The 27,809-nt window shown below is 51.4% G+C and overlaps 1 protein-coding gene and 1 long non-coding RNA gene across 7 annotated transcripts in view; one reads left to right on the top strand and one right to left on the bottom strand.

Moving 5' to 3' along the window:
- Kirrel3 (kirre like nephrin family adhesion molecule 3) overlaps positions 1–27,809 on the top strand; it is a 569,791-nt gene that overhangs the window by 522,361 nt on the left and 19,621 nt on the right. For all 6 annotated transcript variants that reach the window (XM_052756044.1, XM_052756079.1, XM_052756035.1 and 3 more), the window contains 5 exons: positions 4,579–4,736; positions 14,429–14,579; positions 20,289–20,394; positions 25,920–26,068; positions 27,577–27,704. In XM_052756044.1, the coding sequence (XP_052612004.1) occupies positions 4,579–4,736; positions 14,429–14,579; positions 20,289–20,394; positions 25,920–26,068; positions 27,577–27,704 (692 nt within the window). The remainder of the gene's footprint in view (positions 1–4,578; positions 4,737–14,428; positions 14,580–20,288; positions 20,395–25,919; positions 26,069–27,576; positions 27,705–27,809) is intronic.
- LOC128121418 (uncharacterized) lies at positions 5,938–14,421 on the bottom strand. The gene is made up of 5 exons (XR_008222191.1): positions 9,934–14,421; positions 9,511–9,574; positions 8,406–8,525; positions 7,912–8,098; positions 5,938–7,028 (listed from the first exon to the last, which is right to left on the bottom strand). It is a non-coding gene; the product is annotated as an uncharacterized LOC128121418 (long non-coding RNA).

Genomic DNA, 27,809 nt, shown 5'->3' on the forward strand with positions numbered 1-27,809 from the left:
GTGTTGCCCCAAGACTGTAGCTGGGCCGCTCGGAGGGTTGGGGGCCAGGCTGGTAAGACCAATTAGTCAAGTGAACTTAGCTCTGTACAATCACTGGATGAAGCGCAATCCTAATTAGTCTTATCTGTAAAAACCAGGAGTCAGATATTGGGGTAAAAGTTGAAAGATCAGAGAAGCAGAGGAGCAGCTGCCCCTCCGCCCTGACTTGTCACTTCCTGTCTCCCCTCGGTACAGACCTCCAGACCTCAAGTGTTAACTAGTGGCTAGCTCCGCTCTCTGGTCTCCAGGCAAGCTTTATTTGTCAGAACACAAACAAAATATCACACCACAACTTGACACCAAGGCGGTGAACTGACATCCGCTCCAGAAGGGGGCAACAGTCCTCCAACCCTAGCCCCAGGCAGCCTTCCACTGAGTTGACCTTCCAAAAGAAGAAATCTTGGCCACAAGCTCCAGCTCCAAGCTCATGGCCATCCAAGGGAGAACTTGAGGCTCAGGGGTGGTGTTTTCCAACAGCTTCTAGATGCAGAATCTTGTTGAACGGGGGTGGGGGGGGGGGGTGGGGGGGGTAGAGGGATTGCTTAATTTATCAACAAATCAAAGCTTTACCTCCCTGGATGCGCCTTCCAAGTCCACCCCTTCCCTTCTTTTTTCCTCCCTGGTGACTTTGGACCAACACCTTTCTTTCTCAGTTCAGTTTCCTGTGTCAATGCAGGGTTGGACTGTGCTGTGTCTCCCCACCCGCCAAAGAAACCCCCCTTGTTACCCGCAGCAGAGTTCAGAGAGGACTTTCAGGGGCTCCCCACCCCCACAGAGTGGGAGATGGGTGCCCCATGCTGACCACGGCAGTGCAGGTTCCAGAGAAAGGGCATGGCAGAGAGAGAGACCCTAGGTGCTGCCCACACCCTGGCTGACAGGAAGGTCAACTCCGAAGAGCCACCACCCCTGTGGTGGGGACCTGTATTGGGAGGGTCTACCCGCTTCTGTTCAAGCCAGCGGGGTGAGATAGGTTCACCCTGACTGGCCCTGTCTGAAGCAGGGTCAAAACCAGAGACTCTGCCTGGGCTCCACTGGGTCTTCCTCAGGCCTCCCCTCCCCACCCCCCACCCCCCCGATAATGCAAATGTAGTTCCTGACTGACAACAAGAGTGACGATGGACACCAAAACAGTCAACTATTTTTATCTCCAGATTAATCACAAAAAGGCTAACGCTTCCACCTTCCTTGTGATTAAAAATTAGGAGACCAAACTCTATAGTGGTTCGGGATAATAACCAATCCTGTGAGGGGATGTATGAATAATGCATCTCCAGGCCCGGGCTTCTCTGAGACTTCCTCCCCTCCCCACATGGCCCCAGCCATGGGCCCCCATCTGAATGGAGAGGTAATGAGTACTCCCCACCACACACCTCCCATCTGAGCTACAGCTGCCAAGAACGAGTGTTGATTTCTATTCAGCCGATGGCCCCCAAACATCCTCCCTCCGAGTCCACCGCACCCCACCCCACCCACCCCTCCCCCACCCCCATCTGGTGTGCAGCGAGGCGAAGGCCAATCAATAATGCATGGCTACATGAATAACCAGCATGATAACCACTTATTTGGGAAGATGTAATCAGGACCCATTCTGAGGGTGGATGTTTGTGTGTGTGAATGTGTGTGCGTGCCTAAGAACTCCCACAACACAGCCCCTCTCCCCTCCCAGCTCTCCTCATCCCCCAATCCTGCTAATGCAATCTGAAGCACAACACTGGTGAAGCAGGAGGGGAGGGGGGTGTAGAGCCTCTGGTATGAGTTTCTAGAAAGAACACACACACACACACACACACACACACACACACACACACACACACACCTTAATCAGAACATAGAACAGCTCTATGCACCTAAGCCAAAAGCCCAGAGTACTCAAATGCGGTTACTCATCCACATGCTGGGGGACCAACTCCACACTCTTTGGTCTCATTGGTCAGAGAGCATCCTGGCAATGGGATTGATGAAACTTCCCCAGAAGGTTGCCGGCCAACCCCTGTCTGGCTCCAACGCATGTCAGTACCAGAGGGAGTGTTCACACTTTCTGCCTGAAGACACTGCCTCTGACTGTCGCCATCACACCTCTTAACTCATCATTGCAAGAGGGCCAGGTGGTCCTTCTGCTCCGGGACCAGTCAGTCTCATCTCAGCCCAACTCAGGAACGTGAGCTCCTCTTTCCTGAGCACCCAGTGCTGAGAAGGAGACTGCCTATACTGAGAGCTGAGCAGGACCACCCAAATTTCCACAGAATACTGCAAGCCCCAGCCCTCACTGCTGGAGGGGCCCAGTCCACCCCCAGTGCAGGAAGCTGAAATCCCTTTCATCAGTTGCTAGCCACACCCCCATTGATGGAAAGCCCTAATTAACCCCCCTTTGCTCTCCGGCCACGCCTACACCAAGGAGACCACAGGCACTAATAAGAGGGTACAGTGGGCACAAGCAGTTGGTTATCTTGGGTGTCCAGCCCATACCCGCCTGCCTCCTCCAGCCTGGCAGCTCTGGGGCCTCCTGGAGAGGCCTGGCTTCAGAGCTATGGGTATAGAAGGGTTAGATAAGGCCAACTTTCTCCCTGGGCCAGGATCATTTTGGCATCCAGAGCTGGTAAAAAAGTGACCCCATCTCCAGAACCCTACAAAGTTGAGGTTCCTCAAGAAATGGTTCTGCAGGGCTGTTAGAACTGAGTCAACCTTCTGTGGGGACCAGACAGGGATAGGTGGGGTGACCAACCTAAAGGCCTGCTGCTTTGGGTACTGGCCTGTTAAAGAAGTCCAGTAGATGACATCAGGAGCTGACAAGGAAGGCAAGCAGATTCTGCAGCTGGAAGGCACAGCAAACCATAAGCATAGGTGTTTGTTTGCCCAGGGTTGGGTTGGAGGGGTGTGTTGCCCCTAAAAGCCCATAAAAAGACCTCTGCACTAGGTCTTCAAACCCTGATAACACGCCCACCCACCTGTCCTTCATTCCTGAGAAAATGCAAAGTTCCCACCTCTAGTGTGTCAGGGGAGTACCTGAGTCCCTTTCAGCCTCTAGGGCTAACTGAATAGACCCTCTAGATCTACATCAGAAAAGACAGAGGTTTCTCAGGGGACAGTCTCGTCAGATGGTCTCCATGGAGCCCTGCCTCCTCCATGGCTGGTCCATGCAGCAGTAAAGGCCTGGGAAACTTAAATATGTTCAGAAGCACCAGCCTCAGAGGTAGCCGTGTGTCCTTAGTCAACTCTTGACTTCCCAGAGTCTCTTTATAAATAATAATTGATTACCGTCATCCCTGTCAGTGTGGCCTTCACGGGAATCAAACGTGGTTCATTGGATCCAGCAGGTGTCTCTGCAGCTGCTTCAAGGTGTGGAGTTCCATGTTGGCCCTGCCGGGACCTTGCTCCACAGTGCAGGGGACAATCCCATGTCCGTTCCCCTTTGGCACTATGGATATCTGAAGAGGGCCACCAGACACTAACCACACTGATACATGCAGGAAAAAAGAAAGAAAGAAAGAAAGAAAGAAAGAAAGAAAGAAAGAAAGAAAGGAAAGGAAGGAAGGAAGGAAGGAAGGAAGGAAGGAAGGAAGGAAGGAAGGAAGGAAGGAAGGAAGGAAGATGTCAGGAAAGGGAGGCTCCTTCTGAGTGGGAATCAGGGTCCAGGAACTACTCTAAAGACCTGCCCTGTCCCCTGTCACCTGAGGGAGGGACCAGCCTGATCAAGGGTCAAAGGCACAGCTTCCAGCCCCAGATCCACCATATGTTTACCATATGACCTTGAACAAGTCCCTTGGTGAACCTCAGATTCCAGGTCTACATAATTGGGATAAAAATAGTGTTTTTCCCTGCAAGACTGTTGTGAGAGATGTAACAAAGCTTGGCAAAAGAAAAGAAAAAAAAAAAGTCAGGGCTGGATTAATGGCTCAGTTATTAAAAGCGGGTACTACTCTTCCAAGACCAGAGCCTGGTTCCCAGTACAAATATCAGGCAACTCACAAGTGCCTGTCACTCCTGCTCCAGGGGATCCAGTGCCCCTGGCCTCTGTGAGTGCTGGCACTCCAGTGCATACGCATGCACACACACACAACTAAAAATAAAATCTTATGTCAGCCCGTGGTGTCTCACGCCTTTAGTCCAAGCACTGGGGAGGCAGAGGCAGGTGGATCTCTGTGAGTTTGAAGCCAGCCTGGTCTACAGAGCAAGTTCCAAGACAACTAGGGTTACACAAAGAAACCCTGTCTTGAAAATCCAATAATAATAATAAATCTTTAAAAAGAAACAAAAATAAATCTTCTCTTTTTTTTAAATAAAGATCCTGTGGTCCCTGGTATGTCAATTGCTAAGTACTGCTTCCAGGTCTGTGAAACAGGCTAGGGACACCTGCCTGTCCTCACTCATGCTTATTCCTGGTGTGACAACATGAAGAACAGCATATCGTTTTACTATTACTACCATTGGAATACAGAGGGTGACACTCTTTATCAAGGTATAACCATTATTGCTCATTATTCTCTGCCATGTCACATAGAGACCTACCCCAACCTGACCTCTCTGCTCCTCTCCCCACAGTGCCACCCGATGACCCCATCATCCTAGGAGGGCCTGTGATCAGCCTTCGGGCAGGGGACCCTCTCAACCTCACCTGCCACGCGGACAATGCCAAGCCCGCAGCTTCCATCATCTGGCTACGTAAAGGAGAGGTCATCAACGGGGCCACCTACTCCAAGGTGAGCCTGAGGGAGAGATGGGGATGGGGGGTGGGCAGTGGGACAAAGGATAAAGAGAGGTAAGAGTGGAGGGGTCAGGCACCTGGGGACCAGCTCTGCCTTTCTTCCCGTGGAAGTGCTTCTGTTGTTCCACATTCTCTCTCTCTCTCTCTCTCTCTCTCTCTCTCTCTCTCTCTCTCTCTCTCTCTCTCTCTCTGTGTGTGTGTGTGTGTGTGTGTGTGTGTGTGTGTATGTGTGTGTTTTATTGGTCACTTTCGTTCTCAGACTGTGTCTTCCACTAGCCTCCCCTCTCCCGCCTCCCCTCTCCCGCCTCCCCATCCTACCCTCTGATCAGGATAACTATAGGTAAAAACCCTAGAACAAGATATGGTCAAAAGAGGAGATTGAGGCAGAAGTGGTCAGGTTGCCACCGCTAATATGTGATGCTCTGAATAACTGTGTGCCACCCCCCAAAACTCCTGTGTTGAAACCCCAAGATCCAAGAGGAGGGAGCTTTGGAAGGTGGTTATGTCATGATGGTGGTGCCGTCATGATTAGGATTAGTGGCCTTATAAAAGGGGCCCAAGAGAGAACTCTGTCCTTTCCACCATGTGCGGACATTGTAAGAGGATGGCCAACACCAACACTCCTTCAGTCTGCCCCATTTTGGGCTTCTAGGCTCCAGGACTATAAGAAATGAACCTCTGTGGTTCTGCTGCTGTCCAGCTTGTAGGTTTTTGGTGGTGTGTTGTTGTTGTTGTTGTTGTTGTTGTTGTTGTTGTTGAAACAGCCTGAATGGAACAAGACTTTTTTCAGAAAATATAGTAAGTTCATTTTTGGCATGTTTCTCCCAAGTGTTGCATGGACCGTACTCATACTAACAAATTATGCATTGTTCATCTGAAGTTCAAGGTTAACAGGTCATCATGTGTTTTAATTTGTTAAATCTGACCTGCTTTCCAGGGCTGCCTGATGAGACGCCAGAACAGGGACCAGAAAGGGCTAATCTACGCTTTGTGCCCTGATGGGCCTGCCTATGAGGCTGCTTGTCTTGAACTCACACAGTAGCACCCTGAACTGGCCCCTGTGGCGCTCTTTCACTTTGTTTTCTGTATTTTATAGTATTTTGAAAGCTTGCAGCCTCAAAGATCCTGGGATGCGAAGACGGCCCCGGTTCACCAGTTCCCAGAAAGAGTTAACTTACTGTCCACGCTTCGGCCTATCCGGAGTCCACAGCCCCATGCGGGCCTTTATTCTCCCTCCTGTAGTCCAGACAGTATCTCCAGGACCAGGAATCAGGAACATCAGATCCCTCTACAGCCCAGAGCCCACTAAAGCTACCCAAGCTAGCCAATCCTAAAGCTGTGCGGCCCCTACCCTGCCTCACCCATCCCTTTCCCCACTAACCACAGCGAAGGTTCATCACACTCATCCCCCTCCACTCCCAGCTTCCTGGTGTGGCATGGCTGACCATGCGCCTCCTCCTGGGAACTATGAATAACAAACCATCTCTGCAATGGCAGTAGCTTCCTCATCTGTTGGCTTCACTGTCTATGAATACAGTCAGAAATAACCTGTGCCACATGCCTCCCCGGGAGACTTTTATGCAGTCCCAAGCGGGGTTTACATCCTGCAGAGCCTTCAAGATGAAGGAGACCTGACCTCTGGAGGGCCATTGGCCCAAGCTCTTTTGTCTAGAGACAGAAAACTGAGACTTTGAAGGGAAGTGTCTGTCCTGCTCAGGTGTCTTCTAGCAGCACCAGGACTGTAGCCAAGGTCTCTTGTCACCTAGGTTTTCTTTCTGACCTCCCCCAGAACAGGCTCAGGTCTCTGTGGGTTCCAAGAACACCACCGGAGGCTACATCAGGACCCCAGGCAAAGCAGCCTCCAGGCTCTGAGGTTAGGGCATAATCTTTCAGGACCCTGACCCAGGGTTTCAGAGAGCATCAAAGCACATGCTTGTTCCTTAGTTCTGATCCCCAGCTGGCCCCTCCCCGTGGGTCCTGAGAAGAGAAGAAATGTCTTTTCCATCAGCAGAGGATGTGAAGAAAGGCCATTCCTATTGTAAGGACAGCTCCTTCCCGTCCCAAACTGACTATACTGCCAAAGGCGGCTGATCAAAGCTTGGCGTACCACCCAGTTCCTGGGGCCAGATCCCCAAACAAATGGCTTCTCTTGGACCTGAATCCATCCTAGGAACAATGCTTCCTCTTGGGAGATAAGTTGTCCGCTCACATCCTAGGTGGAGCCACACTGTGAGGATGTCAGGAAAGGCAAACACATAGCCCAGCGGCCAAGGTCATCCAGAGGGAGCTGGGAAGGAAGAGAAGGGTGTTCCTATGTTAGAGGTGCCTGTCCATGTCTCTCTGAAGCTGGGCCAGCCTGACCTGCCCGGGATATACAGAAGAGGACATGCCTCATCTCGTAAAGGCGGGGTTCAGGGTCACCCTATGAGACCTATTCCAGGCTAGTCTACCCAGAAGGCCATCCTCACCCACACAGCCTGGCGCACTGCCTTTCTGGAAAGGAGATTGTGTGCCTGTCCTCGCCCAGGCCCACCCCTATTCTGACTGTCAAAGAGGGAATGGCAGCCAGGCCCTGCCAGTCCCTGCTCTCTGTAACCCCAGGCAACAGTTTCCTGGGCTCAGTTTTCTCCTCTGAACATGAAAGAGCTGGAAGAGACACTCAGGAAGTGCCCTCGCTGCGACAAGCTGTAAACTCATGGATTAGAGCTCAATGTAAGAGGCAAAGATTCCAACAGGAGCCGTATGGCCCAAGCTGAGGGGCTGTTAGAGACTGACCCCCCACCCTGTCTCCTCCCAGGCGCTCAGCCCAGGCCATTCCTTCTCCAGAACTGCAGAGACAATTGTCATAAGCCAAATAGTTCTTCTGACTTACTTACAAAGGCAGAAACATCAGAGGAAGACCGTGAACACACAAGTACACACACACACAGCCCACAGAGAAGCCCCCAGGAAGCAGCCCTGACAGAGCTGCACCTAAAGCCTTCAGTAGTCACCACCGTGTCACATGGTGGTGGTTAAAGCCACTGATACTGAAGCTGGGTGGCCGATTCCAGCCACCACCACCCTCTAGCTGTGTGATCTAAACTTTCCATATCTGCGCCATCTGTACACTGAGATCATCATTGGCACCCAGGTCTAGGAATGGCTGGGGACACAACCAAGACACCTACCTGGCAGACCGAATCTGCACTAAGCACAGCTGTTGGGACCACCACCGGTCCTCTGGGTCCTCACACCTGGCCACCTGCATTTTCCAGATGCTGTGGCAGTGTCCACACAGCAGGCCATAGAGTCCTGTAGGCCAGACTTCTGTCATGTCAGAATGTTGGCTTAATCTCTCTGTCTCAGTTTCCCCAGCTGCAAAATGGGGATGATGATAATCATGGCCGCTTGTTAGGGCTACTGCAGGACTCACAAGAAATCACACACCAAAGTTCCTTGCAGAGCTGGTGGGACGGCTCAGCGGGTGAAAGCATCTCCAGGACCCACATGGTAGAAGGAGAGAACTAATACCCCACACGTTGTCTCCCCGACCTCCGCATGCACGGTACCGCATGTGTGTGCCCGCACATGCCCAATACATAAACAAACCAATAAATGTAAATTGCTTGTTTTGTTTTGAGACAGGGTCTCACTCCGCAACCCTGACTAGCCTGACCCTTACCTTGCAGACCAGGCTGGTCTTGAACTTGAGAGGTGCCCCTGCCTCTGCCTTCCCGGTGCTAGGATTCAAGGTATGCCCATGCACCCCCATGCCCAGCAAATGTAATTCTTTCCAAGTTCCCTGTAAGGAGGATGGAACAGAGTGAGGACTCTGTATTAGTTATTCTTCTCATTGCTGTGACAAAAATGCCTGACAGAAGCAGCTTCAAGATGGAGGGTTTACTCTGGCTGAGCTAGAGGGTGGAGTTCACTATGGTGGGGGAGGCATGGCAGCTGCAGCGTGAGGCTGCTGGTGGTGTGCCCTATCTACCTAGCACTGACTGCAGAGCTGCTCCCTATGGCCCGGTGTGAGTGTGAGCCACTTGGCTGTGTTGCATCTCCGACACTGCCTGCCAGGTCTGCTGAGAGACGAGACTGGGGCGGGGGAAAAGGGGGTGGGGGGGCTGCCTCTCTCCGTGTCACATCATGGACACCCTGTCCTGGGCATGTGGAGACAGCTGGGATTCTCCCTTGCTCCTCCTGCTTCTCTGGGCTTGATACAAGAATGGATGTCACAGGGCATGCATCTGAAGTGCCAGCAAATCTACAAACCCCAGGGCGGGGTGGGGTGTGGGGGGAGGAAGAGGTGATAAACACGGAAGATGAGTGTGGGCTTAGCCCGAAGGTTTTCCTCTCTTCCCACCGCTTCTGCTACATCCCCAGGGAGGGTGAGGAGGCTCTGACCTGCACGGGGCCACATAGGAAATGCTTCTGTCTTAGGAGATACAGCCTTCCATCCCCACTTCTTTGTTTTCTCCACTTTCGGGCTACCTGCCTACCCAAGGGGCTGTCAGCCTGCCATCCCCCGGGTCTCCACTGGGCCTGTGCTTGCTCAGGAAAGGGATGCTGGCTCACATCCCCCAGGCCCTCACTCTCCATGGTACACATTGTCTCCTTCAGTCCCTCCAGCACACTGCATCCACTCTGTCAAACCAGGGGGCCCAGAATCTCTACCTATTCTATGTTATGTGCTAGCCACCTCTGCTCACCTTATCTACCTAAGACTTGCTTCTAGCCCTAGGGCAGAAGGCTGGATGTGGGGTCTCAGGCAAATGAGATGTGCAGACCTGTATTATCCATGCAACTCCTATTCAGTCCGATAGCAAGAGGCCTATATGGATCCTCAAGTGTCTATAAAAGGGGAAACAGAGAGATGATTAAAAAAAAAAAAAAGGCACAGCAGGTGGGGGAGGTGAGTGGGGAGGGAGAAGAGAGAAGGCCTTGTTGCCAGGCAATCAGGCCTGCTCAAGGCCTCTCCAGGCTGTTTGCATATCAATGAGCAGCCCATATTTAGCACCAGAGTTGGGGCACCCACACAAACTGCATTGCCTTCAGGCTGCCCATCTCTGAGGGCTCAGCCTGGCTTTCTACTGCTCACCAGAGGCCCTGGAAGGATTGGAAAGATCTGCCACCCACCCTGGGCAACTGCCCCAAGAGTGCACCCCGCCCCCACAGTCCAACCTCTCAGGCGGATGCTAAGAAACCAGCACCCGATAGATGCCAATTCAAGGACCTCAGGGCAGCTCAGTGAGGTGGTGAGGTTGCCTGCACAAACAGGAAGCTGCACCGGAGCCAGTTCTGTTCAGATGGGCACTGGGAGCCTCACATAGTCACTGGAGCCGGTGAGAAAGTTCCTTAGACGCAGTTAGTGGGCAGAAGCCTGGGAACACCCACAGGCAGAAGTGGGTACATGTACGCAGGGGTGGGATAGAAATCCACTCTTGGAAAACTATGCTCCTGCGCATTCATTCCTGGCCACGTGACGCTGTCAATGCAAAATCCACAGCTTACCTCTCAAAGGGAATAAGAGATGGTTTATTTTGAAGCTATTTTGAGCCACCATGGGCCAGGAACATAAATTTTGGTTACCCCCAATTTCATATTACAACATGAAACCAGTTTCATGAAGTTTTTATAGTTTCACAAAATAAAGAAAGTCATAAATTAAGGCAAGTTTAAAATACATTGGCGGGTACATCAAAGAGGTGGGTACAGTAAGATGGGGAAGCTTTTCTATAGGCCCAAGATGCTTTCCGAGCTTTGGGGTTGGTGGAAATTAGTAATGAGCTAAGTGAATAGATTCTAAAAGTTTATCCATTAGTCACAGGATATTAGTCCTGACACAGAGGTGGGCAAGGAGTGGCTGTTCCAGAGGGCTAGAATCTCTCCACCATTCTAAAATGTAGTCAGTCTCTGCAGACAGTTGATTTTCAGGAATGCTGTTCACAATGCCTACACATTGTATAGTCCTGACCTCTGTTGGTACAGCAACATGAGCTGGATCACTGTAGATGCTCAGGGGTTGCCATCAAAGTCATATTGATAAGCCTGGGTCTAGAGTCTGATGCCACGTTAGTGCCCGCCAAGCTCCAAAGAGGTAGTGAGTGAGTCAAGAAATTAGTGGCACCATTAAAATCTACTTCCCAGCCCCAGCTCCCGGGCTGATTTGCATGCTAGCAAAAGCCTCAGTGTCTGAGATGTGTCCCCAGAGTCTAACTCTGTGAGGAGAAGAGAAGGAGCAGAGGTGAGGGCCATAGGGAAGAAAGAGGCAAGGAAGCCGGTCTCTGATAATCAGCACACCAGTCCCACTTGGATGATGCCTTCAAGGCCACCAAGTCTCAAGGCCTCATTTGCATGTGAGAAAAGTGATAGAGAAGACTTACAAAAGAGGAATAAAGCAAACGATAAAAGAAGAAAGAAGTTCAAAGGGGGCTGAGGGAGGGGAACAGTGGGCAAGGGGGACCTGAATGCATCTACTCCCCATTCAAAATACAGAACTCAAAATGGTTGTTGGGAAGGAAATCACACGTCATCCAGGGTCAGCCCTGAAAAGATGGAGGAGACTGTCATCCTCAGAGCATCATCTTAAGAAGCACAGGTACACGAAAGGGTTTTTACAGAGACAGCAAGGAGACACGATGGGACAATAGGCAAAAACTCTATGCACTGAGCAGGGTCCTGCTCTTGGAACCAGCCTGGGCATCCTGGATCGTTAGACATGCATCTTAGTTTCCTACAATGCAAAGCTCATAGCGGTTTACTCACTTTGCCAGAGCTGATGCACAGGACCGGCATAAGAAGGCTATTACCCACACCCATTCTGGTGACATCCAAAGATCGCGAGACTTCTGGGTTCTATGAGGCTAAAGAAACATCTTAATCATGTAGGTGCATTTTTTTCTTTGGGATTTAGGGAACAGTGCGAAGGGAAAGGGAGCAAAAAAGGAGCTTTGCCAGGAAGCACTCCCAAAGGAGCCACCAAGGTGCACCATCAGCCACCTTGCACCCCGTGGGCTTGGAGCCTCTGGCTCGCCTGTCCTGCCATTCCACCGCTGTGTCAGCAGATCTGCCTGAGGGACCAACAGACACAGCCCTTCTCCAAGGGGCTGCTGCCCAGGCTCTGGCTGGGGTCTTTGAGAACCTCGGGCCAGAGCCAGGTTCACAGCGGGCCTTCTACAGGGGTGGTTCACTCCTGGGACACTCGCCTTCTTCTCATTTTCCTTTTTGTTTAATGAACACATCTTCCTTTTTTTTTTTCTCTAATTAGGTGGAACAAACAACTTGAACCAGAATTTTTATTTCCCAGAAAAGCACCCGCCTGGACACAGTAAATATGTCATTAATCATCATTCCGAGGCGGAGGAACACGCTGGGCTAGGGAGGAGGAAGAGCAGTCAGCAGGCCTAATTAGAGCTAGGCCTCCCAGCTCTCTCCCACCCCCACCCTCGGAGCCCCACTCCCCCCACCAAGCCCAGAGTCCATCCCTTGGAGGGGTTCTTGGCTGAGTCAAACTTATGTAAATGTCCCTTGTTAGCACCTCAGAAAAGGAAAGGAAAGGATATAGAAGAACAATACTCGCCCTACCCCCTCTCCTTCCCTCCCCTCCTCCCCGCATCCTACCCGGAGGTCTTATTTTCATCCAGGAAATTGTTCTTATTATCGCTTAGCTATTTATAGAGGTGGCGAGGTCTGCTGAGCAGCCCCAAGCCAATGTGGTAATAGGGTGCCGGCTGCAGCTCCCTCCACACGCTGGCTTTGGTTTGGGGGCTCAAATAGACCCCATCTAACCCTATTCTGGGACCTCCAGTTGTGCCTCTGGCCTAGAAGTTGCCCTGCAGACCATGGGCTACGAAGACTGGCCCTTGGACTGCTGGATCAGGCCACATCCCTCTCGGTAGCCCCTCTGCCCATGGTTAAGAACAACACCCCTTCTGCCCAGATAGAAAGTACTAGAAGGCTTCAAGCCACAGAGCCTCAGTCTGGCCAGTTTTACAATTCCAGGAGAAAGTGTGGGGCTGCTCTTCTGCTCTGCTGTCCTTTTCTGTTATAGACTGGCTTGACCTACAGTAGCAGCCACGTTAGGCTCACACCAGGTTCTACTCATCCCAGAGGCCACAAGCTTGGCCCCAAGTTAAGAAGGGCTATGCTGAGCTGAGGACAGGCCCAGGCCAGGCGTATCAGAGCATCGGTCCTCAGGGGTACCTACTCCTAAGTTTGAGTTCCAGTTTGGCCCAGGAGTTCGCTCTGAACTCAGCATTTACTTGCAAAATACTGATAATGTTTCCTCCCTGCATACATTCTGACAATGAGATAGAGGGCCATTGTTATTTTACGAGAGCTGTTCAGTAAGTAGTCATCTATTCCCTGGCTCCAGTCCAGGTAAAACAAGACTGACTGCGTCTGGCACCTTTCCCTGTAGGATGTAAAGTTCCTGCCCAGAGGGGAAGTCTTTGAGTCTAAACAGACTCCAGTGCCACCTGCAGTGGCCCTCTGCTTACAATCCCTCTTCTCTGTGTGCCTATCTTAATGGGCTCCTAACTGATAGGGAAGGGTCTGGAAAAAGGGACAGAAGAGTGAAGGGGGTGGCGGCCATAGTGGAGGAACTAGTTACAGGATAGCGCTCGGATCCAAGAAGAAAAAGCGAAGACCCATGGCTTGTGCTCATGTCTTGGGGTTTTAGAGGCTAACGGGTCTGAAGCCAAGCTGCCAACCGGGCTGCGCCGCTTCAGCGGTGCAGAGGCCCTCCTGCTCTCTCTAGCTCCTGGCTAGCTCCCGGCATTCCTTGGTGTGTAGCAGGAGTATCCTAACCTTTGTCTTCTGTGCCAAAGTTGTCTCCTTCCTAGGGAAGAACACTTCCGGGACTCAGGATGGTCTCATCTCCAATTCCTTAACTAACTAATCGGCAAATGAATGCCCATTCTAAGACTGGGGTAGACACGAATGTGGGGGGATGGGGGTTCAACCCATTGCAGAACCCTAGTACTACTTCTACCACTAACTTGAGAGTGAGTTTGGTAAGGTGTCGTCGTACCTTGACGAGCATTGCCTGAGTCCTCCCTCGTCAAAAGGAAAGCACTGGCCTCGGCCGACTGTGCAGTGGTGTGGTGGAGCTGTAATGAGATCAGGAAGTGCCATGATTTGGGAAGGTGCAAAGGCTTACATGGGGAAATAATCAAAGGTGGGCTCACAGAGACTGCTAACGTCCCCTCCTGAGCCCCTTCTTAACTCGGTGTTCCTAACTCTGTCACCCGTTCACAGACTCCTTCCTTCTGTCTGCTGCACCCCGTCCTCTTGCTTGCTGTGGAGAGTCACCACCACCAGGGGTAGAACACAGACGCCAGTTCGTTTTTAAGGAGGACCTACCTACCTACCTACCCAAGGCCTGCCTTCCACTAAGCTAAACCTGGTTACTACTGAGCTTTTGGCTTGCAAGTCAGGGCTGGTTTCCACACACCATGGCAATCTCTCTAGCTCTTTTTTCCTTCCACCACCCAGCGCCCAGCCAGGCCCAGGCTGTAGGGGAACTCCCCCAGTTCTGCATGGAGACTGGAGGGAGCCCCAGTTGCCCGAGCCAACCCTACCAATACATGCCATCCACAGCTCTCTCTTCTCTTCTCTGACCTGCATACGGTCTGTCTTTCTGTCCCAAGCCATGTCAGTTCAGTAGCACAAGGCCTTCTATTCCTTTACCACCTCTCTCTCCAGACTCTGCTTCGAGATGGCAAACGTGAGAGCATCGTCAGCACCCTCTTCATCTCGCCTGGAGACGTGGAAAATGGACAGAGTATCGTGTGCCGAGCCACCAACAAAGCCATCCCTGGAGGAAAGGAGACCTCAGTCACCATAGACATCCAGCGTGAGTACCAACGGACTCTGTCTGGCCTGGCCAGGCCCAGGGTTGGAACCAGCCCCATGTGAATGTGTGTGTGTATATGCAGGTTCACATGCCTTTTTCTGCATGGGCGCAGAGGCCAAAAGAGGTTGTCGGGTGTCCTCTGCTACCAACTCTGCCGATTCCTTTGAGGCAGCTTCTCTCCCTGAACGTGGGTCTTACGTTTTCTCTGCTAAGCTGGAAGCCTAATGGAGCTTAATAGCTCCAACAGTCCTCATTCCTCTGTCCCCTTTGAAGCTGGAGTTACAGGTGTGTGCGGGATGCCCACCTGGTATGTGGGTGCTAGGATCCCCAATCTCATCCTTGTAATGGCATGGCAAGTGCTTTCTAAATACTGAGCCCTCTCTCCAGCCCCCTAAATCTGAGGGATTTTCTAACAGCCTTGACTCAGTTAGGGCTTCTGAATTCTGTGTGCTACCAGCTCTCCAGAGATGTGGGGTCCATGGGAACTGTGCCTTAGGGGTCTCAGAGCCGGTTTTTACAGCCAGAGGGCAGAAGTTCTCTCTCAGGGCCACAAATCCTAACGGACAGCCTTTAAAGTGCAGAGGAGCCCCTTAACATTTGTTAAGTATTGGGTAGGGTGGGAACACCCTGGCCAAACAACAGCGTTTGGGGGAAGGCTCTACTTCTCACTATGTTGCCATTTGCTATTAACAACCCCACCCCCGCCCCCACCCCAAGGTGGTTCCTTCCATTCCTCACTCAGTGATAGTGGGGAGCCGCAGAGTTCTTACCCTGCCTAGGGCTAGGGAGATAAAAGAAGATGGAGAGAAACATCTAGGGCAATGCTCCTCCATCCCCTGGCCCTGATCCCACCCTAGGTCTTAGCATCACCCAGCAGGTGAACAGATGTGGTTAGAGCAAAGCCCAGCTCTACAAAGGAGGTAAGATGCTAGGTAAGATGCTAAAGGAGGTAAGATGCTAGTTCCGTGTGTGGTCCAGCATTCAGAACGGATCCATCACCATGAACTGGGTGGCTCTAGATTGTCACTTCACTCTGATAATTCCAATTTCTTGTCTGATTTGCCGATGCCATCCAAAGTCTCTTCCTAGTCTAAGAGCGATCCAAGCTAAGAGCTCTCTCACACACAAGCCAAATCCGGGGGAAATGAGGGTGGGAGATAATATGTGTCTAAGTCCCTTGTTCTTCCTGGCTGCCATTTGTGACACTGTGGCATGCTGTACTCCTGCCCCACAGCCCCACCTAGGCAGGAGGCTATGCCAGCTACAGAGTCCCATGTAAACATAGTTGGTTCCCCAGGACAGAAGCCAGGACCTTGGCAGAGAAAGATGGAAGAGAAACAACATTTCTGCTCCAGACCACTGTCCATTGCCCCGAGGGAACCTAGTGACAAGAATGTCATCATAATAGCATCCCACATACATTCAAATACATCCTTCCTCCAGATGCACTCCAGACAGAGAGCTGGTTGACCCGGCTACATGGATAACAGGGTTGCACCTGAAAGGATGCAGGAATGAGGTCAGCATGAGGCTTAGACCCAGGCATCAGGTTTCCTGGCTGGGATCCTTCCAAGGTAGTACAGAACAGTGGCTGGGATCCAACATTCTCCCTAGTTGAGTTCTGACTTTGGCTGTTACTCATTGGCCTCATTAGGGAATTGGTTTGGGTCTTTGTTTCCTCATCAATACATGAAGGGAATCACACCTACCTACCTCTTAAGGTCGCCGTTAGGATTAAATGACATCATTCGTGTCAATCCCTAGAGCCACGCATGGCATATTTTGATTAAATTATATGCTGTGGTTGAAATCCACAGTGACAGGTGTGTGGTGGCTCTTCCCCAGATGCCATCACAGCCCCAGGCATTTGACCCAGAGCTCCATCTCCCCTAGCTGGGAGGTGTCTACGCATACCTAAGAAGCAAAGGCCCAGCCCTTCTCCATGCCGCCCTCCTCCCCCCCCACCCCCGCCTCCCCTTCGTTCTCCTGAGATTCGTTTGCTCATTCAGTAAGCATCCAACTGTTTGCAGTGGACACCACAGGCTGGATCAGAGCCGCCTTTGCAAACCTGCTCATTTTCTCAGTCAACCACGAAGTCTCCAAACTCAGCAAAAGCACATTTGTTGTTTGTTTCCCTTGGTCTTTATATGTTACCCAACGGAAGACAAAGCCCCCAGATTGAGTAATGGGAGAGAAAGCGCAACACCCCCAAAGCCTCACCACATCTGGACTCTGTGTCCAGCTGCCAAGTTTCAAATGGATGTACTATAAAATCACTGAGTCATGAAGTTTCTCTCTGCTTCCCCCCAACACTTCCTCTGAAAATGCACATGTGCACGTACATACACACACACACACACACACACACACACACACACACACACACACACACACAGGTTGCTGATGGAAACACTAACAGACTCTCAGCTGTAACATCTGTTCAATGTGATCTCAGTTCCACCCTCCTGCAAGTTATGCATCCGACATCTCAAGTGGGATTAAAATCATGTTTAATAGTTGGGTATGACATAAACTATTTATACCTCTGGAATTTGGCAGACTCCTAGAAATTCACATCATACACATCCTGAGGAGAGGGATGGAATCAGGGACATGGTATCCCTGGGTCTGGGGGTAGAGAGGCAAGTGGAACTGACTGGCATGGAACCTCCTGGGTCTATTCTCCTGAGGCCCTCAGGACCAAGAGTGCTGCAAAAAGTAGGGGAAGAAGCAGAAGAAGCTTCTGCAGGGTGAACTGATAGCACAGGTGTGAGTGAGCATCCAGCAAGTGAGGACCCGAGGAGGGTCCTCCAGCAGGTACAAGCTCCATCTTCTTCCTTCCCAAGGGATCATCACTTTATAAAAAAACACCGGATGAAGGATGAGCCTTTGGAAGGCTCCCCGTGAGCTCCGTAAAGGGTTTCTAGAGATTTCTGAACTGACACCACCATCTCAAACAAGAGTTGCATTGAGATCATCTATCACCTGCCAGGACTGGATTTCACAGTGTGAGGCTAGCAATGCACAGGGGGTCCTGACGGCCATTAGCAAACTCCTCTGGGCAAACTTCTTTCCCAGGAGGGATGGTCAGCTTGGCCAGCCTGCTCTGCACAGGACTGTGAGATTCCTGAGTCAGCCTTGCCTCAGAAGCTGCTGGGAAACCCCTGGGAAGACACTGCAGGACTTGCAGGGGGAGGTGCTAGGAGTCTAAGAAGTGGGAGGAGAGCCCTCATGGTGGTCCCTTGCCACAGTGAGCCCTTGAATCTTGCTTTGAAAACCCAAATGGAGGTGGATGAGATACCTACCTGTATTACTCAGCTTCCCACCATTATAGCAAACACATGAGATAGTAAAGAAAAAGAAAGTTGGTTTCAGTTCACAGTTTGGGATGATCCACTTCATAATCAGAGCCCCACTGCTTTGGACAGGGGTGGGGTGGGGTGGGGGGTATAAGATAGCACATCAGTGGAAGGAGTGTGCTCCAGCAGAAGCGCTCACTTGAGGGTCAGGGAACAAGGAAAAAGGAAGAAACTAGGATCCCACAAGACCTCTCTTAGACTTCCCACTGCCCCCACCCTTCTCAAAGCTCCCAATTATGCCTCAATAACATGTCTCTGAAGACCATGACTCATTTAACCCATGACCCCGGGGGTTGGAGGAGGCTTAAGTCCCACACTATAGCACCATGATATTCCCTGTAACCCCAGATAAGAAGGTACACAGGTCAGCTGCTCCTATACCAGATGAGCCACCTGTTTACGGTCCCCCTTCTGGAACTAGAAGACATGTAGGGAGAATAGACTTTGAGCACAGGTGGCCACCTGCTGCTCAGAAGTGGGGTTCTTTCTGTCCCTGCTGATATTAACACAGCTCAGCCCCTGTGCCCTCACCCAGCACCCAATGTGAGCAGCAGCTCACAGAAGGGACCCAGCAGATAAAGGTCCCAACCCCCAATCTCAGTCCACAACTCAAGCATGACTCTGGGGGACCTTCAATAGTCCTGAGCCAGATGCCCAGAGCACCAAGCTAGAGTCTCACTCCCTGGGTGTCCCTCACAAATATCCTCCACAGCCTCTGAGAAACTGGCTTCTTAATGCTTTTTCTGAGGCTGAGGCTGAGCTGATCCACAGAAAGTCCTTGTGAACTTATGGTTCCCGACCCTCGTTGCCAGGCCCAGGCCCAGGTGATAGGAGCCCAGGGTGCTAGTGAGGCCATGGGGACTTAGCTGCCCTCTAACTCAGCCTGGAACTGCACTCCAGCCATGCTTCCAGGCCCTAGTGAGGAAAAACCCAGCCTAGCTGGTTGTCTCTCCCCCCTGCACTTTGGATGCCAAGGAGCTTGGAAGTGCTGTGCCAAGGCTTGGGATCTACAGGAGCACAGCATCAGGATGAGCCAGCCTCTGGTGGGGGATGGTGGAGAGTTGGAGGGTGGAAGGGGGGAGTTGGAGGGGGTGACCACCTGAGAAGGGAAAAGCCAGGCCAACACAAGGCCATTTCCTGGGCCTAGGTCTACCTCTCTGCATCTGCTACAGACTTCCAAGTCCTAGCCAAATCCCTCCATTCTCTACAAGTCTGTCTCTGTCTCTGTCTCTCTCTCTGTCTCTCTGTCTGCATCTCTCTCTCACTTGCTCTAGCTCTCTGTGTGTCTGTCTGCCTGTCTTTCTGTATCTCTCTCTCTTTCTTTATGTGTGTGTGTCTGTGTGTCTGTCTGTCTGTCTGTCTCTCTCCCCCGCTTCTTCCCTCTCCCCCTTTCTCCTGTGGTCTTCACTGTTCTGGACTCTTTCTCTCCAATGCCCTGTCATTTTCTATGTCCTGGGCCTCCCTGGCTTTCCTGCTTTCAGGCTAGCATCTTTGTCTGGGTATGTGTCTGTCTGCACAGCTCCCTCTCACTCTTTATCCCTCTTCCACCCCCACCTCTAGGTTTCTCCTCTCCTTACCTGTCTGCAGTCCTCAGTGGGCATGTCTGTGTGCCTTTCTGTGTCTCTCCCTGTCTCCCTCCCCTTCCTCCCGGCTGCATCTGGCTCTGTATCTCTGGGTCCGCTGTCCCTCCCTGTGGTCCTCCTCAAGTCTGTCCTCATGTCTTCACCTCCCCCAGTTTGCCACGCCCACCCAAACCCTTCCACGTGGTCTCTCTGTGGGCCCCCCAGCTCCCGGTTTCTGTCTCCTCCACCTCAGACCGTTTAGCACTTCAGAGCGTGGCTTCTTATCACGTCAGATGAGAAAACAGCTCAGGCTGCTGCGGGCCTGGGGACACCAGTCCGGATTCAGCAGAGATGACGGGCACTGATGAAAAGGTGTAAATGCCGCTTTCAAGTTACCAGAGGCCCCACAACCTTTACATGGAGATAATAAACAGACATGTCACAGACAGAAAGCGTGGACTGCGGGCCGAGTGCCCCTTCCCACCACTCTCCTCACGGGAATGGAAGGTGAAGCCAGGCTGCACGTGTCTGGGGCCTGGGAAGCCGGTGCACCAGAGATGGATGTCCATTTCAGTTCAGACCTTGAGTCACAGAGGGACCTGCACCCTGCACCCAGGCTACCTGAAGCAGCCACTTCAAGGGAGCAAAGGAGCCTCCTGCTGAGGCCTCCCTCACTCTCCGGGGATCCGTCACGATGGTCCCTGGGCGGTAGGAACCCTGGCTTTGCCCTCCATGTCTTCCTGCCCTATTCCTTCATCAGTCTGTATGTGAATCTCTTCTCCCTGCAGACCCCCCACTTGTCAACTTGTCGGTAGAACCACAGCCGGTATTGGAGGACAACATCGTCACGTTCCACTGCTCTGCAAAGGCCAACCCAGCTGTCACCCAGTACAGGTGAGCATCACTGCTGCGAAGACAGCTTGGTCTAAGGCTCCTCCACCCCCATGCCTGTCACGTGGGATGTCACACATGGCCACAGGATGTGCTTCACAGCAGGTGTCCAAATAGACTTCTCCCTCTCCCCATGCCAGCCCCACCTGCTAGCCAAGCAGACCCTCTCTTTCCTTCAAGCTCACATGCACTCCCTCTGCCAGGGAACCGGGGATGCCCCTCCTGTTTCAATGGCTTGTTTATTCTATATTTCTGAAATGACGGAGCAAGGCTCAGACAAATGTTGAAACCACTAGCAGAATGGGTAAGTCGGTGTACTTAGCCCTGTACAGCTGGCCAGAGCCCAAGGGGCCCCCGGAATCCTGCAGAGCCACCGCTCCAGCCTGAGTCCTCATCCACAGCACTGATAAAGGCATCACTGGTTTTCACATGCTTGTCTCCGCCTTCTGACCGAGTTTCTCAGAGGCAAGAACTGCAATTTAGTCACTTATGGCTCTCAGCATGCAGTGCATCGCGTGACATAAACCAGGCATTCCTTACATGCATCTGACTGATCAAACAAACCTTCGGAGCTGCTCCTCTGGGCAGCTTCCTGCCTGTGCATATCACCACACAGCATTCCAGAAACTAAGTGACCTCAGAGGTATCCAAGCACAGGTGTGGGATGCTCGCCGTTTTCGATGTTTTGTAGAACTTCACTTCCCACCAGCCCAGGCTTGATGGCAGAGCCCAGGACATCACCTCCACTATGGATATGAGCTATTAAGCAGCAGCTTCTGCAAATGGCATGAATGCTAATGGTCCCAGGCAAGGAAGGCAATGACTAGAGATGTGGAGGAGAGGGAAGGCATGAGGCATGAGCCCGAGCCGTCCCAGCAGGTGGAAGAAAGGGCAATGGGCCACAGAAGAAGTCATGGCAGGCTCAGGGTGGACACAGTGAACTGCTCTGGCTCCCTGTAGAGTGGATAATAGAGCAGCAGTGGGGCCAGAAATCAGGAAGGCCTATAGCCTCCCTATCCATCCCTCCTGAGTTAACCCTTGCCACACTGGAAGCCAGATGATTAGACAGCCTCTCTCTGATTCCCACCACAAAGGCAAGGAGCCTCCCACTCCCAGGAATCCTGTGATCCAGTCAGTTCCAGAGGCTGGTCAGGCCTGGATCTGGCACTGTCCAGAAGTGATAGAAGATGCAGAAGGAATGAAAAAAGTCTCTGGACTTCTAATGACACCTGCCATCTCTGTGCTTCTCTCCTATCAGCCCCCAGCTCTCAACTCAAGGTCCCTAGACAGGTATACTGTACCCAGGAGACACTTCAAATGCCAGCTCCCTTCTCATCCATAAGCATGATCCCCAGCCTGTCCATTGACCATCACAGCAATCCCCCAAATGCCTACGGGGCCCTAGAGACTGGAACACTCAACTCCCCATTTCCATGTTACTGGCAGACTCCCTGTTACCTGAAGATCTAGGGATCTGTTGAGCAAGCGTGGCAGCATCCCCCAGATAGTCAGTAGCCTCCACTCAAAGGCCCAAAGCCCTCCACCTGCCTTCTGACCTCAGTAGGATACCCAGCTGCTAGAGCTGACTCCCAGGACCACCTATCTCAAAGACACAGAACAGCCAGGATAAGGAGAAAGTGTGAGCCTACACAGGAAATACATGTGATCAAATGTGAACACCTAGCAAATTTAGGTGACGAAAAGATGGCGGCTAGTGGCAGTTACTAAAACTTTTCTTTCGATTTGAAATTTGAGTTTCTTCAAGCTAACAAATTAATACATGAACACGGAGAGAACATGCAATTTTCCTGGACCGTTGAGTCCTATAGGACTCCCTCCCTTCCTATCTTACCCTGAAGCATTTGAATCCCACGTGAACTCCTGGTGTAAAAGAGGGATAACAGTGGTTGGACTCCCCGCAGATGGCCACTGCTCTTATTTGCTACCAATTCTTAGGACCTTCTGATTAACGGGTGCTTCTAAAACCATAGCAGCACCAGCTTGGGCTTGCTCTAGGACTGAAAAGGCCTGGGGAGCCCTTCTGGCCCCCAGGAAGTGGTTGGAAAGCTGGGGTGGGCTGGCCTGGGCTGTTACGGTGAGGAGAGGTTTGAGGCTCCTGTCTACCCGCTTCCTTCCACCAAGGTCCTGCCAGCAGCCCACTTTAATTTCCCACGTAGCACTAGCACCCAGGAGGAAATGCCTTAAGCAAATCTTTAACATAAGTACATTGATATTTTTTCCCAAATGGCATTGACAAGATTATAGGGATCTTCGCTTCTTCCATTAGTTCATCTTGGTTGCTTCCTCCTTGGTCCACCTAAGAGGCTGTAATCTCTGAAATTAGACGTGCACCCTCTCTCAACCCTACCCTGAGATGGACCTGACTGGGCAAGGAAGCTGCCTTCTTCACTGCCGGCGGGGACCAGGGCCCGGGTTAGAGGACCAGGCTTAAGCACAACAAGAGGTGTTCTGGGCTTCATCTTCTGAAGGTCTCTGACAGATATGGGATAAAAGACCACAATCCCCCCAGATAAAGCGTACAGGGCTGTTTGACACACCAACCTGCCGCTGCGACATGTTGGGTCTCTTGATTCTGTGATATAAATAATTAATCCTCTTACATTTGTTCAGACCAAATTAGACATTGATTGAAAAGGCTTACGCTAAAGCAGTCTAAGGAGGGCCTGGGAAAGACGGTGAAGATGCCGTGGCGGGGAATGTGAGGGTAAGAAGGAAGCTGCTCTTCGGTTCTGGAACCCTGAGGCCCAATACTGGACTGAGATAGTCTCAGCCTGAGTGCTCCTGGAAGGGCCTTCAGAGAGCTGTTTGATATGTGAAGCCAGTAAGTGAGGGGAAGAAAGACTGGACAGTCAAGATATGAGCAGAGGGCTCTTGTCCCCTTCCCAAAAAGCCCTGGGTTCTGCCTTCTGAAATCCAGTCCTATAGACAACTCCCTCCTTCTCCCATGACCCTGAAACAGGAGAGTCAGAGCATCCTTCCTGCCTTCCCTCCTTTGAGCTGGCTCAGATTTTTCCTAAGGTGGAAAACTTACCATGGCCGGCCATATCCTAATTCTCCTTCTCTTTGGTTCCTTTGGGTGAAAAGAAATGCCCACTGGCCTGGAAGGTGCAACCACAGACCCTGGACTACTGAGCTACAGGCCTGCCAGGCCCCAGGAGTTCCAACAATCAGATCCTGGGGAGTATGACCTTCCCTAAGCTCCGCAGTGAGGGTCCCAGAAAGAGAATGAAAAAGGTTCCATCTTCTCCAGGGTCCCCCAGAGAAAAACAGCCCGCCCGTCTGAACCAGTGCCCCTGGGCACAGGCACAGGCCCAGCCCCCGCTACATGCTATAAGTATGAAGTGCAAGGAAAGCTTACCTGGGCCTCTCCCCACCCTCCTCTCAGCCATCAGCTCCTCACCAGGCTCCCCACCACGTATAAGCCCTCCCTCCGACAGGTCGGAAGGAGTAGAGGCTGGACACTGATCCCCAGCTGTGTGTCTAGAACGGAATTAATCCACCTCAGGCAGGGGCCGTGCCTGACTATTAAATCTGGTCATTAAATTAAAGTTAGGAATTGAAACGACTCATGAATAACTCATAATGGTTTGCTGGGAAGCTCCTTAAGCTCTCGGGGAGCTATGGTTCGCTCTGTTGTTAAACTATAATTGTTATTATTAATTGTGTTCCTAATAGTTACTCGATATTAATTCGAGATAACAATTACATGGCGCCAGTCTAGGTGTTCCTTGGGATGTAGAGAAGTGGCCGTCTCTCTAGGGGCTAGACAGGACACACTGAGTGAAGAGCTAGTGGAGAGAGGGAGGAGACAGAGTCGGTGTCACCAAGAAAGGGCCAGGAGCAGAGGAAGGAAGGGCAGAGAAGCAGCAGTGGAGCCAGAGGTCTCTCCAGCTCTGGAAACACCTCAAGACAGGCTGCAGATCCCTGGGAGCCTGGCTGGAAATTCTGTGTTTTCAAAGAATGAATGTTGTATACAATACATTTAAGCCAAGGAGCTGTAAATGCTTTTCCTTTAGAGGTCTGTAATCTACATGTACACAAGCACACACACATATACATTCATACTCACACATACAAACCCTCATAGGCATGTACACATACACACATGCACATACACCTGCACACGTGCAAACCCTCACATACACAAACAAACTCATACACATAGACATACACACATGCACTCATATTTGCACACATGCATACCCTCACATGCACATGTATACACATATGTAAATTTTCATACTTTCACACATTTACTCACCCACACTCATGTACAGATGTGTGTGTGCATGCACATACACCTACACACATGTAAACCCCTTATATGAGCACACAAGTACATATCCACATTTATATTCATGAAATTCCTCCATGTACACAAGCACACAAGTACATACTCACAAGTGCACACAGGCAAACCTTCACGTACACACATAGATGTGCATTCTCACACTTACAGATGCACACACACGCACACATGTATACATATTTAAATTTGCTCATATACAAACCCCCTCATGTACACATATACACACATGTACTTGCACATACTCACTTGCACACAAGCAAACCCTCATGTACACATAATATACATATAGGCATCCATGCAGGTACTCATACTTGCACACCACACATGAAAACCCTCATGAGCATATGTGCATACATTACGTGTGCTTTTGCACATGCACACACACTCACATACACCTTTGTGCACATGGCGGTCACCTGGTGGCTGCTCTGATATGGTGATCACTAGCCCAGGACCGAGACCAAGCCTGAAGCCTGAGGCTTTTTGGTCTCTTCCTTTCAATATGGTACTGATCAGCTAGCTCATGAGAGAAACTTTCTACCCACTGGTCCCCACCCGACCAGGGCTAATGGGTCTGTGGCCTCAGAGGAACAAAGCCAGGGGTGGAGGGCAGAGTGGATAGTAAAATCAAGTGCCGACCCTAGAAGGAAGGCTGAAAAGATTTACAAGAAGACAGAGGCACGTGAGAGATCTGTGCGGGGCAGGTGATAGGTCAGAGGCAAATGAGAGCATAATGTAGGGTTTCAGTAACCTCATCCTACATCTTCTTGTCTGGAAACCAAACTTGTGTGTGTAGGGAGATGCACACACGCGTGTGTGCAATGTACATGCGTGTATAGGGCATGCATCATTAGCTCTCACCTCTGATGTCATGCACTCAGTCTCCCCACTTTTCCTACATGGTCCAGGACAGGGCTCAGGATAGAGCTCAAAGCAGTATGGCCAAGCTGTCTGGTGACTGAGAGTTGAATTAGCGAATGACCTGGATACTATGGAGTGATCAACCAGGTAACTGTCACCTCCAGAGTGCCTTACTTGTCAAGTGACTTACTTGACTGCGTGGTGACCATGGCTCAAAGCCAATCACCTGCATGACCGTGTTGTGGGTACAAGACCATCCCCTCCTCATTTTCTTGAAGGACGGGTATGTCTAACTTCCCAAAGGATTCCCCCCATAGACCTCTGGCCTCCATTGCAGGTGGGCCAAACGAGGTCACATCATCAAAGAGGCATCTGGGGAGCTGTACAGGACCACTGTGGACTACACATACTTCTCAGAGCCTGTGTCCTGTGAAGTGACCAATGCCTTGGGCAGCACCAACCTCAGCCGCACAGTGGATGTCTACTGTGAGTGTGGGGACTCGGGAAACCCTGGGGAGTGGGCAGTGGGTGGTGTCTGTCTGAGACTGTGGCTAGCTTCATCACCCACCATCTAGTGTGCCACATTTTGTGCTTACAGCATCCCCTAGTACCACTCCCACTTAGATCTTTGACTGCCCAAATGAGGCAGTACCAGCCCAGAGTGCAGTGACCAGTTCCCATGGACTGGGTGGGCCGACCAGCAGGAATCAAGAGCCAGCGTGACTGTTCTAGAGCCCTTGTATCCCAGTCACCCCCCAAGGGCTCTACCTCCTAATGCGTCCACACTGAGGGTTTCAACCTATAATTCAGAGGGGGACACGAACACACAGTCCATAAGTAGACCTTATTCCTACTACCAAAATGAGGGATGTGGACACTCCGCTGCACAGAGTGAGTAGGTGGCAGGGTGACTCATGACTTTACTGAGGCCAGACAATGACCAAATCCATCACTTGTACACACATACACTGCACTGTCCCACTGAGGGGACTCATAGACAGCCCCCTTTTCTTACCAGTGGCCCAACAGATGAGGCCAACCTAGTCTGAGGACTAGCTAACTGGATACATACACACCTGTGATCCCAGCACTCACAAGGCTAAAGCAGGAAGACTGCCTTGAGTTTGAGGCCAGGCAGGGCTACATAGTGAGTTCAAAGCCAGCCTGGGATACATATCATAGCCATACACATAATCAGCTCGCAGACTGCCCATTAGGTTTAAAAGCGCTTTCACAAACTTGGCATTGCCTGGCTCTTTCATCCCACAAAGATTCAGCAGATGTGTTTTCTTTATCTGTGACATCATGAAACTCATCTCTATCTCCCAATTCCAGAAATCGGGCTTTGTCCCCTCAAAAAAAAAGTGTCCTAAGGCCTTCCTGGGCAGCTTTCTGAATACCCCAGCCACTGTGTGAAGCAAGGCTTGCTCTATAGGCCAGAGTGTTGGAATAGGGCAGAGAAGGGTTCGCATATACTTAGCAGAGGTGTCAGAAATGGGACTAGAAGCTAGTCTACTTCTAGAAGGCTAAGAAGGGGTTCTGGGGTATCTGGATAGAAGACACCCTGAGAGCACCTGGTGGAAGACACCCTAGAAGGGCTCCAGTTGGGCCACGTCATTTCATGTCATGGTCCCAATGCCCAAGATTTCTAAAGCAGGAGGTTCCCTTAACTTTCTGAAACCAGCCAGATCAAGGACAAAAAGAAGGGACTGCGAGGTAAATCAAGGTAGAAATTGGCCTCAGTTCATTCATCCTGTGGCTGGTACTGCCTGCTCTGTGGACCTGAGAAAAACTGAGCCTGGAGAGAAGAGGTCTCATCCTCACTTCCGGAGTCCTGCTCCCGTACCTCAGGGAGTGGGCTGAAGTGGACTGAGGTGGCTAACCCAGCGCCTCCCTTCTTCCAGTTGGGGTGGGTGAAAAGAAGAAGAGAGTGAGAAGGCTCCCCAGAGCTTCCCCCATCCCTGAGCCCGTCTCCTCTTTCCTCCCCATCGCAGTTGGTCCCCGGATGACCTCAGAGCCCCAGTCGCTGCTGGTAGACCTGGGCTCGGATGCTGTCTTCAGCTGCGCATGGATCGGCAACCCGTCTCTGACCATCGTGTGGATGAAACGGGGTTCTGGTGTGGTGAGTCTTCAGACCAGGCTCCGGGGTCCTACGGCAGAAACTGGGGGAGAGATAGCGGAGCAAGCAGGAGGCTTTGGGGGGAGTCAATCTCTGTAATAAGCCAAA

This window comes from Peromyscus californicus, unplaced genomic scaffold (genome assembly GCF_007827085.1).
Source record: "Peromyscus californicus insignis strain IS unplaced genomic scaffold, ASM782708v3 Scaffold_11__1_contigs__length_118956290, whole genome shotgun sequence".
Lineage (NCBI taxonomy): Eukaryota > Metazoa > Chordata > Mammalia > Rodentia > Cricetidae > Peromyscus > Peromyscus californicus.